Consider the following 14734-nt stretch of genomic DNA (forward strand, 5'->3'; position numbering starts at 1 on the left):
ATATACATACATATCGAGACGCAATTACATTTCTATGTATTTGAGGTTTGAACACGCCTTTTGTGTATGAATGTGTGTCGCAAAATATAGAAAATCTTCGTATGCCACTCGCCATCATTCTAGCTACAACTCCGTCGGCCTGCGGACACAGCTGAATGAATCTCGCGCTCCGCTACAGCTTGAATAGAGAACTGTTCGCAATACAGGAGAACAAGAAGAACGTTGTGGTGATTCGTTTTGTATTTTTCTTTTTAGAACCCTAATTAAAAACATTAGAAACGCACTGATTGGATGAAAATGTTGCGAGTAAGTTGATTGTTAAAACTAGCGGATTTTCGCGATTCGTGGCACTTTTTCGTCGTTAGTTTTCTTGTGTCCAGCAAAATAAGGTGTATAACATTGCGTGTGTGTAACCTTACGCGTCCTTGATTGAATGTTTGTTTGCGTGATGAAGAGAAGTTAGCTAAAAATTAAATTCTAAATATTGAAAATAGTGAATAATAAAATCGTCATAAATTGAAATCGAGTCAACAAAAGGTAGTATTTCTTCAATGAAAGTCATGAGAGAATCTGAAGATTTTATTTTTCATTGTCGTCAGGGTCTTGCATGCTAAAAACAGTTGAAGGAGGGGAAACAAAATGGAAGAGTCACAACAGCTGCAGTTTTCATTACGTCAAAATCTAAGTGATATTGGTAATAATAACAAACAATTAAAAGATAGTTCTTTACCAAACGCATCTGGACACGATGGTAGCGGTCACTTGGTTGATAGTGGCTATAATTCATACCAATCGTTCAATGCCTCGTCATCCGTCGTTCGATCGGGGCTGGCCACGATCGAAGAAGATAATGAAGGAGATTCCAGTTTCGAAGATTTGCGAGATTCCGAACCACTGAAAATTAGTAATATGTTGACACCTACAACGGCTGCAAGCATTGAACAAATATCGAACTTTCACCTGACCACACCAAACAGCACTGTCAAAAGAATAATTGCAAAACGAATTCCTTTGGCCCGCAAGCCTACGTGCCAAAATCTGTTTGTTCAACGTACTCCAGAAAAAAGTGATTTAGAGAATGTGCTTGAATTGGACGGAACACCCATTCGTTCGGGTAGAAAATCTGCGATGGAAATTTCGACACCGCGAAAGAATAAAACTTCGGCTAAACGCAAGCTGAATAGTTTTCGAGGAAAGCTATATTCGGATGGAGATATGGAAAAGGTTCACCCATTCCCGAGAAATGTCGAATCATCACTGGAGGAAGAATGCAAAAAATTAGATCAGGAGGATATTTCCCCAATTTTTCACAGTAAGCGCCGCAGAAATTCAGTTATTGATGATTTTATGCGTTCAAGCACACCGAAGACGGCTAGTTTTAAGAGTAGCTTCCATGTTGAAGCGCGAGAAAACATAAACTGGGAGGCGCTTAAGCAAGGCAAAGCAATGGTTGCTGCACGTAAACCACTGACGCTGCGTAAGTTTCAAAGTTTTAGTCCAAGTAAGATGCACAGTTATCGGAAGCGAGACAATATTTTACAAGAGAAACTGATGAATAACATTAACAGACCTCCGCTCCAAAGACAGTGTGCTTTTCAAGAATCTTCCCCATTAAAACTTCCTATTAGCCAGGACAAACAGTCCTCGGGAGTTCCACTAAAGCAAAATGTTGATTCATCTGTACCTGGGAATAAACCAGTCTCTGTGAATAGCGTGAACATTGCCACATTATTAGATGCACCATTGATAGAGCAGCAAGCATCAGATGATAATTTGAAGGTAACCGACTTGGATCAGGAAATATCACAGCTCCCGTCGTTTGAAGATTTTAGTTTCACTCCCAGTAAGACAAGTTACTCCAAATTAGAATTGCCGGAAAACGATTCTGTTATTCGTGAAGCTCTAGCCTGTAATCATGGAAAATCAGTGACATCGATTCTGGAAATTGAATCTCCTAAATTTTCCGTATCAAGCATTCCCAGAACGCCCACTTCGGCGAACAAATCTCGAAAATTAAAGCGGCTATCCTCACGCAGTTTAAGCTCAGTGAAAAAAGATAAACCACACAGCAAACCAACATCGCCTAAACATAGAACCGAGCCTACTATTCCGGGAAGATACCGACGCTCGTATGAGGGTGTTGAACGGTTGGATATTCTCAAAAGTCTCAATGAACACAACAAGTATGCTCTGGATGTTGTTCTAGATTATCTGACCGACAGTGATCTGGTTGAGGTAGTAGCGGTTTCCCGTGGATGGCGTTCCATTATAAAAACGCACCGTCGCGTTAACCGAAGATTGCGGGATTTTTTGAGCCGCACATCGCACACAAAGGAGAACCTCAATCGTACTGGTTCAGTTTCACGAGACTTCAGTGTACAGTCGTCAGCTAAATCCATATCCACAAGCTTTGAGAAGGACAAGGATACGATACCTCAGCCGGTGCAGCTGATCCGTCAACCTTTCAGCTTGTGTAACTCCGTCGATGGCAGCTTTTCTGCAATGGAACTGAAACGTTCGAATTCTGTGCAAAAATCGCCGCCGGTCAGTCCGTCCAAAAGAAAGTTTCGCGAAAATCAAAAGGTGAGTGATTTTTTTTTATTTGTCTGTTGACAGACGGCTGAAATCATTCACGGCCCATCTCACCAGAGTGATGTTTTTAAGTTGTGTTATTAAATGGGGATATTATGGGAAATCTGGACCCATATTTCCTTAAGTACAGTATGGCCCTTTTGAATCGATTTTTCAGTTACAAAAATGAATGGCAGGGTATTTTCCACAATGTTTTTTTCAGTCGGATTCATTATTGTTCTTTATTAGGTTTATATCGATTGTTCTGTGTTCGTATTACAAAAGATTTTCAGGATTCTTTTTATCACAACCTCGATTTCACTTAGAATCATGGTTTTTCTGCAATCACCGTCCTTTCTGTATAACACGCGTCACCTATTTATATTACCAAAACAATGGACTTGGCAACTTTGCCACCTGCGGTGCATTTTGATTACCAACAAAAATAATCGAGTTTACCGTTGACAGTTGGAGGCATGTACGGTTGAGTTGAGTTGCAATAGTTGCACACATATCGACAAACAAATATCCCATCTTCAAAGAGAGGGAAATTTTCCAAAATGAAATGTCTGACTGTAGGCAGACCCTGTCAGCTTGAAGCGAAATCAATCTTTAGTTCAGCTACGCCATCGCACGGCATCACATTCAACATATCATGTCAATTGTATGGGTGCGCAGCCCTGCTATTTTGGCGCGCACGAATTTGACATTTCTCTCCCCTACTTCTATGTATGAGATTCGATGCGGACTCACCTGAGGGCGACATGCTCGCAAAAAAGGATGTTGCCAATGATTTGTTCGGGAAATGTGAGAGCTGGATATCTTGTTAATATGATGTCTTTGCTGTAGGGCTATCATGGTATTAGTGCTATGAGCGAATGTTTACCTACATTGTTTTTGTTCAATTGAAATGTGTCCGCGTCTCTCCATAAAAATCGTTGAACATTCGCACGTTTCGTGTATTAATTTAGCGTCCTATGTTCTGTTTTGATAGCTATATTTGGCACATCGTATATTTGGTACCGGTATGTTCAACCAAAATTAAAGAACGGAATTAGGTACGCATCTAGTTGAAAGTGATTGAAAGTGTCCCTTTTGAGCAATGTCTCGCGCAGAGTATTTTTTAGCTCTCTGTTTGTTGGATTCCCTGGAAGATCACAACATAGAATCACTACGGATTTTGCTAGAGAAGCACAATGCGAATCCAAATGCGATTGTATTGGAGAAAAATGTTGCCCCAATTCATCTAGTGATTGGTGTGGAAAATGTGCAGTTGGCGGAGCGGATGACGAGTTTGATGTTGCAGTATGGAGCAAATCCAAATCTTCGTACAAGTGCGGAAGGAATAAGCCCTTTACATGTTGCTGCCAGTCTTGGTCGTGTTCGATTAGTAGAATTGTTGTTGAAAGCTGGTGGTGATATGGATCTGCAAGATGATGATTTCAAAACACCGGTTCAGTATGCCGTGGAGGAAGGCCATTTCGATGTAATCAAAGTGATGCAAAACTATGCATTCGAGAGAAAGTTTGAGAAGAAGCGGGAACAGATGCTACAGCAAACTTCGAGCTCAGGAAAAGCTTATATCAAATGTTTGGGTGGTTATTTGAAAGTCACTACCCCGACCAAAAACTGTCTTAGGGCGGTTCAAACGTTGGATGAAAACAAACTCACCCCGAATAGAGTTCATTATAATTTTGATGCAACTTCACCGTACTACATTAACATTACGCATCGGAGAAAAAGCCGTTCGAAAACAACCAAAGATAATATTAACAAGTCGATCGTAGCTATTGAACAAGCTGAGAATGAGCAGGACAATCCAGCTGCCGAAGACAGCACTGATAATGAAGAAGATGTAATAGTGGGACGACAAAACTTGTTTGAGCTTACTGAAAGAAACTTAGACAGCTTTAGTAGAAATATGACTGGATTGGGTCGCAGAACTTCATTCATAGAATGCTGGCGTGATAAGATCGCAACACTGCGAGACAGAAACAAGCTAAGCACCAATCTCGATGATATTCAGAAAATTCTTTCAGGATTTCTAGACGCAAGCATCGTCGAAGAAGAATTAGTACTCGAAGATAAAGTGCTTAGCGGCTCGGAGAGTGAACCATGTACTAGTTTCAGAACGGCAGAAGAACATGCTCTGCGGTATGATGATAGCCTGAAAACCAATGAGTTTGCACAATCTTTACATACATCACCTGAACCGGAAGCTGCCAAAGTACCTTCCCCCAAAATTTTAAATCATATAGTGCAGATAGCCGAAGAGTACATTCATACGGACGATGAAGCCGGTCTAGTATTTTACGAGAAAAAGTATTTAGCTGGCTCGGTTTCGCCAGTAGCTAATGTTAACCATAAACGAAATCCCTCAATATCTAGTCAGTCTACTGCCCTCACATTGCCTCCTCTGGACTATGATACTGATGCTTTGCGAGCAGAACTTACCAATTTCGGCGAACCACCAGGTCCCATCACTAAGCATACGAAAAAGTTGTATTTAAGAAAATTGATCAAATACAAGCGAGATCCCGAACGTGCGTTCGCTCAAGTTAAAAGCAAGCAGCAGCCAAGTAAGTATAGAATCAAAGTAGGTTTATTTTTGAAATGTTACGTTTTCTGATCCGTCACCATTCGACTCTGCAAATCTTTTATCGTACAGACTATTCTGTGGAGCTTCTATCCACCGTTCGTAGTTCAGATGTCTTTCAACAAATCTCAGATTATCAGAGTTTGGAAAAGGAGATGTCCAGCGAGTTTCAAACAACAACCGAGAAAACATGGCGCGAAGGACACTTGAAAAAAAGTTTTATCTACCTGTTGATCGATCCGCGCATTTCCGAAAATCTCCCGGCACAACAAAAACTACTGACACCGCACGAACTGTGGAAACGGTTTTTGCTGTCCATATTCTATGTAGGAAAAGGCAAATCTAGTCGACCGTACTGTCATCTGTATGATGCGATGAAGTTGTACCATCAAAAGTCTACGGAACCGAGCACGTTGAAGCCACACCGTCTAGATAGTCATCTGGAGGTGGAAGAAGAACGGATAATTTTCCAGAGCGAAGACCGCATCGAGCGTTTTTGCAGGGCGTCCAAGATACTGAATCGCAAACAGATGGCGGACAGTGCCAAACTGAATCGGATAATCGATATCTGGCGTTCGCAGCGTGGTGTCATTTGTCTGCATGTGTTTCACAGTATAATGCCAGCGGAGGCGTACACCCGGGAGGCGGCCATGATCGATGCGATCGGTGTCCAAAACTTGACTAACCTGAAACGAGGTGACTACTATGGAAAGGTAATGTCCTGGCCATTGAAGCGACGCAAACAGCTCGGCATCCTGCTGTTGCACAAGGCTATGCTGGTGTTTCTAGCTGAAGGCGAGACGCAACTATTGCCAAGTGATCTGATATGAAATGTTTAGAGATATATGATTACACAAACAAAGTCTGGTTTAAATTGTTATATTTTGTAGAAATATCTTGTAAATATAAGTCAAATCAATGTTTAGCTACTTCGATTTTTAAAATTACTAATAAATTATGATTTATAATCGGTTCTATATAGGTCACAAATACAATCTGTTTCCATTGTTTCTAGGCTTTTCTATTTCGTCCGGATCTGACTTCCGGTTCCGAGATTACGTGGTGACATCAAGCGTGATTTTCGCGAATTTAGCGCGGTTTCTACTTAGATTTTGATGTAATGGCGCGGATTTCGCGCGAATATCAAGAAACATTATTTCACTTTTCAAAATTTCGATTTTATGCTCTCCGATCTTGAGTGATACAAATTGCTATTCCAGCAGAGCTGCTACCAGGAATTAAAAAAACAAACTTTTCGATATATGTGATTGCGTTTCCCCATTCTAATGCAGAAATCGGAAGGCGATTTACGCACTAAAAGATATTGATGTGTGATGGAAGGTATTGTCTAAGTAAAAACACATCCAATAATGCAAAGAACGTAATAAATGGGATGCTATTCTTCGATAATATGGTAGCAAATTTTGTGCATGATAAAAATCGCATTCTTCGAGTAAAATTTGCACGACAAGCTTAAGAAGCGAAGTTGGACAAGAAAAGAAAGGATGGTATTTCCATCCGTAATGATAAGAAATTGTTCTAATAGTTTGCTGGTTCCACTACCCAACATTTTCAATTGTTCTTTGCGTTCTTGAATTTTTCCTGAAATATGGAAGAACAAGGGTATAATATGGGGCTGTCCATAAAAGATGTCACGCTTTTTTGACGATTTTTGACTCCCCATCCCCACAAATTGTCACAGAAGCTAAGACCCCCCACCCCCCCTATGTCACATGTCACGAATTCAAAATAAATAAAATTCATCTCAATACATTCTCGATATGTATGACAAACCATACAAATATTAGGGAAAAATCGATTTATTACATGCTGTCATTAGATTAAAAAATATCCCTAAAACTACAAAATCATTGGAATTATTTTATTAAGATCAATTAAATAAATTAACAAAGGTATTTGGTTTAAATTGATGAAACATTTAAATCATCTGTTTTATTCCTCCTAGGGGTACATAGATATATTATTGTTTTAGGTAAAGAATAATATTTCCTTAGTGTAGCATACAGGGCTGAGAAAAAAAAGACCAAAACTACATCAAAACGAGATTACTGCCGAAGAATCTTTTCAAGATCAGTTGATCAGTGAATTTTAAATCACATCGACCAATATCGGTACTGATTTTCGGTCACACAATGGGTAGTGATTTTGAGCTAAAATGATTTTTGATTTATGTAAGTTCAATCATTGGATGATTCGATAAGCTTTGATATTGGTGGAGGAAAATCACATATGATCAAGATAAGACATGGCATGATCTACGTCTGAAATCGTTGATCTCCCACCCTTTTTCAAATGGAGTACAATTGAATAAACTGCATCAGAATCAAATAAGAGAAATTCTTATGATATACTATTATCAATGCTAGAAAGTCAAATTACTGAAAAAATTGTCAGTGCATAAATTAAGTTGAACCGTTTGAAGGCATCTTTTTCTTTTTACTCATATTAGGAAAAATTTATTATTTTGGCTAATTTACTCGTACCTCCGTGCACTTTTGCTGATCACAACAGAAATGATTTCCTGCATCATTTATTTCCGAATTCACAAGAAGAAACTTTTACATCAACAAATACACGTTTTCCTATAGAGTGTACACGTTTATTGTGGAGATTTTTTCAGGAAATAGGGCAGAGCAGTAATATAATTAGGTATTTCAAAAATGCGCTCATTGAAAATATTGGACGTCACATTCCAAAAACCTCCCCCCCCTTTCCCCTGTCACAAAAGGTCACGTTTTATGAAACATCCCCCTCCCCCTTGCGGCGTGACGTCTTTTATGGACAGCCCCTATCCAACTATCGTGGAATTGCTTTGTGCGATATATTGAAGCTTATAGTTTTTCTGAGACTCAGCATGGATTCATGCCAAAGCCTTCAAATTTCACAAATTTACTAACCTACACACTTCCTTCATCATACTTCCTCCACAAGAACGACTACAAGTAGATTCTATATACATGGGATTTAACGGAATTTTTTGAATTGGCTTTGATCACACCTAACTGGTCATGAAATGATAGTGAAAATAGGAAACTGTACAACCTCACCATTTGTTGTTATTTCTGGAGTTCTTCAAGGAAGTCACCTTGAACCGTTTATAATTTTATTTTCTCAACGATCAAAATTTTTCGATCAAGTGTATGAAGTTATCGTTAGCCGATGACTCGAAAATATTTCATATTATCACATCTGCCTCTAAGTTATTAGGATTTATTTTCTGCGTTATTGAAAAATCTCTGATGTACATTGCTTGTAAGCTCTGTATTGCGCTTTAGTTCGCTCAACTCTTGAATATGCTGCTGTTATCTGGTCACCTTATAAACAAAACGATATCCAACGCATTGAAGCGATCCAACGCAAATATGTCCGATTTGCTCTCCGACGTCTTCCATGGAGATATCCTTTAAATTTACCGAGTTACCATGACCGCTGAAAAATGATTGGTCTCGATTTATTATCTGTCCGTCGCGATGGTTGTAAGGCTAGGGAATCAATTGCTCCGAGATATTGCAACTGTTACAATTAGACATTCGACGTCTTAGGGTAACAGAGGTATTTTGCCCCACTTTAGGATTGATTTTATTTTGGCCCACTTTATAAAAATATCCACCAAATATTGTAATATCTTTAAAAACCCCTTCCGCAATAGGTAATTGAATGTGATTAGCTTCAAATTGATGCAAAATGAGTTACTTAACATCGATAAAATCCAATGAAATCGGTAAAGTTTGTTAGGTGGGCCAAAATATATTAAGTGGCCAAAATACCTCTGTTACCCTAATATTCGATACTATTTTTTTCTTCGGATTCCGTATGTTAGAACTAATTATGGATATAATGAGCCCATTGCTAGCATGTGCCACATATTTAACAAATGTTTCAATTCTTTCGACTTTCATTTACCACGAGATGTTATCAAGAAATCGTTCCCATGTTATTGTCTCATTAGATTTAGTTACTATAGAAGCACTAGATTTAAGGAAATCGACGTGAACATTTTATAAGGGTACATAAACCAATGAGAGATTCTCTTTGTTTACTTTCTCTTCTGTTAATAACACCTGAATTTTGACGTTCACTTACCAAATTTGTATATAGAATGAAAGAAAATATCTCCAGCTTTGTAATAGTATCATACATGTAACGAACAATTGCGTAATAACGCAGATTTAATCGAAAGAGAAAGTAAACAAAAAGAATCTGTCAATTGTTTTAAGGCCCTTTTGAAATGTTCACGTCGAAATGTATCATTTGGATGATTGCAAGTTTGACATAAACTAACTCCAGTGGGCTTTCCCCTGCTCCAAATAAAAGAATAAAAAATGAGGAGGAAAAAAAGACATTCAGAGTAAAGACGGCGCTGTCTTAGAAAAAAAAAGTTAATCAGGAGGCGATAAATAATTAAAACTGAAATTAAAAAGAGTAAATCAAATCAACCTGATGTGGTCTACCTTATAATTCTTCTTACCGAGAAGGAAAAGCTTGCCGAGCAAGAAGATGTTGAAGCAAAAAAATTGTCTTCGCTGAAATCTGTTCAACATTTTTCAAAATCACAATTGTAAGCAATTTTATTTTTACTGCAACATTTTCCGTACATCAGAGAGTATAAATTAACTAAGGACATCGGAAAAGATGAAGAATAAAAATGAAATCGTTTTCATGGGGTTTCTCAAAGTGACGTGTTGTATGCGGACTTATTTATTGTGTTTATATAACACACCTATGCAGATTTTTATATTATATTTAAGTGGATTTCCAAGTTCTGTGGAAAGTATCATCTGCATGAAAAGAGTGGTGTATGCTACACTGAGGCATGAATAAACGAACAAAAATGACGTCATTTTGTAAAAAGAAGTAGTAAAATGTAAATTTTGTTTTTGATTACGCTGCTCTCGAAGTGTACTGGCTATTTTATCGCATTTTTCCACCAGATAAAATTGTAATGAATGATCGAAACGAAGTATGTACTTATTGCACAAACAAAAAAACCCTAAATGTTCAAATTCTGCGGCGACCAGTAGTCGGTCGTCAATTGTAACACGTGTCTAACTTGTGACACTGATCGTATCTACACATTTTTTTAAAATAAGATTTAAATTGGGTGTTCAGCCACAAGTGGTGACTTTTCAGCCCTATTACATAAATGATTTGGTTATTATCATGAGGAAATCATTTGCTTCCGCAATTCTGAGATTTTTGTGTAGGGAAAATTCTAAACCTACTTGTATTGTGTAATGGGGAAAAGGAACTTATATACTAACTTACTAACTAATACAGAGAGCGAATCGATTCAATTGAAGATTGCATCGATTTTTGTCGGAATTTGCTTATAATATTATGTGACATTACATCTAATGGTTCTATATTTGTGAGTCTGTGTAACTCATTTGTACTAAACCAGGGATGACGCTTCAAAATCATTTTCAGAATTTTATTCTGAATCCTTTGAAGCGTTTTCTTCCTGGTGGAACAACAACTTGACCAAATTGGTACTGCATAAAGCATGGCTGGTCTGAAAATTTGTTTATAAATTAACAATTTATTTTTTAGACAGAGCTTAGAATTTCTGTTCATAAGAGGATATAAGCATTTAATATATTTATTACACTTTGCCTGGGTTCCTTCAATGTGATCCTTGAAAGTGAGTTTTTTGTCATACGTTAAACCTAAGTATTTAGCTTGATCAGACCATGTCAATTCCAAGCCATTCAATTTGAGAATGTGATTATTGTTTGGTTTGAAGAAAAGAAGCTCTCGGCTTATGAGGAAAGATAATTAATTGCGTTTTTTCAGCATTTGGTTTAATTTTCCATTTTGACAGATAATTACTGAACATATTTAAGCTTCTTTGTAGGCGACAGCAGATCACTCTTAGATTTCTACCTGTTTCTAACAGACTTGTGTCGTCACAGAATAGAATCCCATTTTCGACTTTGACTTGCTGTCTAAGCGAACGAGCGTTTAAAATTTTTTCCCTGACAGGACATTTCAAATAATTGGATTTATGATTTCCATTGCAATTTGAACATGAAAATTTATCAGTGGTTTCATTCATTGGACAAACGTCTTTCGAATGCGATTTACCACAATTCAAACACCGTATATCCATATGACAATTTTTGGTTCCATGACCGAAGCCTTGGCAACGACGACATTGCGTTAAGTTTGCAATACGATTATGCCGTTTATAATGTTCCCAATGAATTTTAATGTGGGAAATGAAACGTACTTTTTCTAAAGTTTTCAAATTGTTTACATCACTTCGATTGAAGTGTATTAGGTAAAGTTCATGGGAAGTTCCAGAGCGTGGTTTAGAAGTACCATTCGCTCTTTTTTTCATAAGTATTACTTGGGAAGGGGCAAACCAAGCAATTCTGAAATTTTCAATTTCATCAGTACTTTGATCATTTGATAAGCCTTTCAAGATAGCCTTGAAGGGTATGTCTGATTTTATATCATATGAATAAAATTTATGAAGTTTCTCGGACAAATATCGAATAAGAGGTTCGTAATCTTCCAATCCATCAACCAAGACTCGACATTCTCCTCTTCGTCCGATTTGAAATGAGACTTTTACTACCCGTAGAAAAGTAGAAAGCTCAATCCGGAATGCTTTGAAGTCGGAAATCATCACCGTCACTTATGGCATAGATTGTTGTTTCTTCCCAGAACGACAAGCGTCCATTTTGGGAATTTTTGAAGAATTTTCTTCTATGTCGCTACAATCGGATTCAGGAAGAATCTCGTAAATATTGTTAGACGGCATAGGATCAACGGAAGGGAAATCCGTCCTTTGTCTTTTATTTTTACATTCAGATTCTATAAGATCGTGAATGTTATTAGAAAAATGTTGAATAACGGATTGTGATTTATTCCGTATTGAATTATTTTTAGCCTTAGGCTTGTTGCCTTTCCGGTTGGACGCAGTCAACTCAAGGTAGCCAGAAAAAAATTCCAGGAGCCAAGAGCTATACGCGTGCGGTGCGAACGACTGTTCAACATCGACTGATCGTATCTAGGGATGTCGTAACATCGATCGATTAATCGAGTAATCGAATAATAACCCAGATAATCGAGTAATATTTAATCGATTAGCCTAAAACTAATATTCGATTATTGAGCTAATCGAATAATTAAAAAAAATCCCATAGTAAAAATCGAATGAATAATTGAGTAATCGATTATTAACCCAGATAATCGAATAAATTTTAATCGATTAGTTTCAAAATTATTATTAGCAAGTTGAAAAAATGAATTTTCATTCCACATAAAATGTTTGTTGCATTCAACAAAATCATCCATAATATAATTTCCTTCTCTTATATTTTTTTTCAATTCCACAGATTGCTTCGCACCTCAAAAAATCGGAAAGACTGAAAATATGTCCACGTTGTGAAAAGCCAAGTCGCGTGGTTCAGAGTAAATCCTCCATCAAAACTGCGTTGACTAGTGCTACGACAAACCTGAGCTCAACGACTGCCAAGTTGGAGAAATCATACACGCTACCAGATGCTAGCTACAACGATTCCGCCAATCTCGATACTGTCGACAGTCCCGTGTCGCCGAACAGCTCGGATCGAATCCGTAGGAACCTATTCTCCACCAGTTTGCTACCGAGGTCCTGTTCGATGGACACTCGCAGCACTCCGGTTAGCCAGGCGATCCGGCGACGTAATTCCGTCGATACAAGTATGGAGTTTTCTGGTTCGCTGCTAGAACGTAAGTCACGAAAAGGCAACCGCCATCGACGTGGTGACGAGTCCCAGTGTGATTATGCGGTATGCAGTGGCAAAAGCTGCGGGTTTGTATTTTGTATCAAATGTTTGTGTGAATTTCACCCGAACTCGGTGTGCAAAGATTTAGCGCCGAATTCGCCCAGCAAGGAGGAGGAGTCAACCCATAACGTTGCATGTAGTAAACAAAGCCGTCGGTCACTGCTAAGACTGCGGAAATAATTTCTTTCGGTTCATTTATCGCTGCTGAGGGAAATTTCAATTTACAAAACGGTATTTTTATTAATGTTTTAAACAGTGAAAGTTATTTATTACTATCCTTTAGGTTTATAAGTGTACACGTTCCAGTTTCCTACTTCATTACCTGTGCTTGTATTTTTTTTGTATGCTTTTAATTTTAATGTGTTTACTTTAGATCAAATGTGAGATTGTACTGATTTTGATTTTTACATGAAGCACGGTTTTTTCCAATGAAGAAACAAATAAACAACAGGTGTCCCTGCGAAGCAAACTTTATCCCAGTACTGCTGAATAGCGACTCGAATAAGACTAATAAATGATTTAATTTCGTCAGACTCATTGTGGTTAGTTCTTCCAAAAATAAAAAAAATAAATGTTTATTTCTTCATCGTGATTGTGCAAAATCGATCGACATTGCGGAAATACAGCATAGTATACAAGTTGTGAGTTTGTACTCTCTAAATAAATAGCACTGAGTTGAATGAGTTAATAAGTGAGCAGAATACCATGACAAAAAAGACAAATCATTCCGAATGCTACCTCGTTAATCAGCTGATAGTAGACAGCGCTGGAAGGCTGATACTTAAATGTTAGATGTACGCATGTGTACTACATCACTGCAACTCAACTAGGATAAAATTTGTAGGAATTGATTTTTTAAGCTTCATAATAAATTTTGTTGAATAAATTGCTTACTGTTATGCATTACATATTGATGACATCTTGTTCCACTGTAAGTTATGATTTTCATTTCTTTTCATACATTCAAAGGATTCATTAAAAAGAATAAATACACATGAGATATCTAGGTTAAAGTTAAGTTTCAAACTTCTCCGGTGTCGTTCGTGCACGGAACAGTGCCGGCACTGAACCATTTCGGAACGGTAGGAATAGTCCTTAATGTGGGTAGAACTTAATTCTGCTGTTCGGTAAAGATTCTTCATGTGATGTGATGTGATGTGATGTGAAGTGAAGCCACCATCAGTTCAAGGACTTGCCAGTGGATGCGGGTAGACTTACAGTAGCCTCGATATGACTCATCCATTCACCTTCTTACTATAGCTGTTACCGAAAAGCGAACAAAACGGGTTGGACGGATATGTAAGTAGAGTCACTTACTCGTATTCCGCGGGAATAAAATATGCTCTTCCAACCATAATATCCAGTGCATGGATGAAGCATATCGCTATACATGCTTGAACCCGCCTGATGGTTTGTTTGAGAAGGGCGCGTCAGACTCATGTCAAACCTTCAGAAGGAAACAAGTTTCCCTCAAGTGACTTGGGCTGGCTATCCACAATCCCTCGTCCAGTCATCAATTCGTCCGATGCCCTGATGCTCCCTCCCCTTTACGGCCCCGTGCAAAATGTTTTATGTTGATAAATACAATGAAACATAGTGTAATGAAATTATATAACATAAAATGATATAATAGATTACAAAATAATATAATATAACATATTATAATATAATATATTTTAATTTGATATAATATAATACAATGTCATACAATATAATATAATATATTATAAAACAATATATAAAATAACAGTTAGTGTAGAGTGTCAGTTAT

The 14734-nt window shown here is 37.7% G+C and overlaps 2 protein-coding genes across 2 annotated transcripts; both read left to right on the plus strand.

Moving 5' to 3' along the window:
• Nucleotides 1–134: 134 nt before the first annotated feature.
• LOC131436013 (uncharacterized) lies at nt 135–14381 on the plus strand. Its single transcript, XM_058604424.1, has 3 exons — nt 135–537; nt 600–2583; nt 12532–14381. The coding sequence occupies exons 2-3, from the start codon at nt 640–642 to the stop codon at nt 13141–13143; spliced, it is 2556 nt and encodes an 851-aa protein (XP_058460407.1). The 5' UTR covers nt 135–537; nt 600–639; the 3' UTR covers nt 13144–14381.
• Nucleotides 3434–6967, plus strand: LOC131436014 (ankyrin repeat and LEM domain-containing protein 1). Its single transcript, XM_058604426.1, has 2 exons — nt 3434–5150; nt 5240–6967. The coding sequence occupies exons 1-2, from the start codon at nt 3674–3676 to the stop codon at nt 5995–5997; spliced, it is 2235 nt and encodes a 744-aa protein (XP_058460409.1). The 5' UTR covers nt 3434–3673; the 3' UTR covers nt 5998–6967.
• Nucleotides 14382–14734: the final 353 nt, after the last annotated feature.

Source organism: Malaya genurostris, chromosome 3, assembly GCF_030247185.1.
Source record: "Malaya genurostris strain Urasoe2022 chromosome 3, Malgen_1.1, whole genome shotgun sequence".
Classification (NCBI taxonomy): domain Eukaryota; kingdom Metazoa; phylum Arthropoda; class Insecta; order Diptera; family Culicidae; genus Malaya; species Malaya genurostris.

Coding starts and splice junctions, on each gene's coding strand:
- LOC131436014 (XM_058604426.1), top strand. CDS start 3,674: ATGTCTCGCGCAGAGTATTTTTTAGCTCTCTGTTTGTTGGATTCCCTG. Junction 5,151..5,239: donor TAAAAGCAAGCAGCAGCCAA/GTAAGTATAGAA, acceptor TTTATCGTACAG/ACTATTCTGTGGAGCTTCTA.
- LOC131436013 (XM_058604424.1), top strand. CDS start 640: ATGGAAGAGTCACAACAGCTGCAGTTTTCATTACGTCAAAATCTAAGT. Junction 2,584..12,531: donor AGTTTCGCGAAAATCAAAAG/GTGAGTGATTTT, acceptor TCAATTCCACAG/ATTGCTTCGCACCTCAAAAA.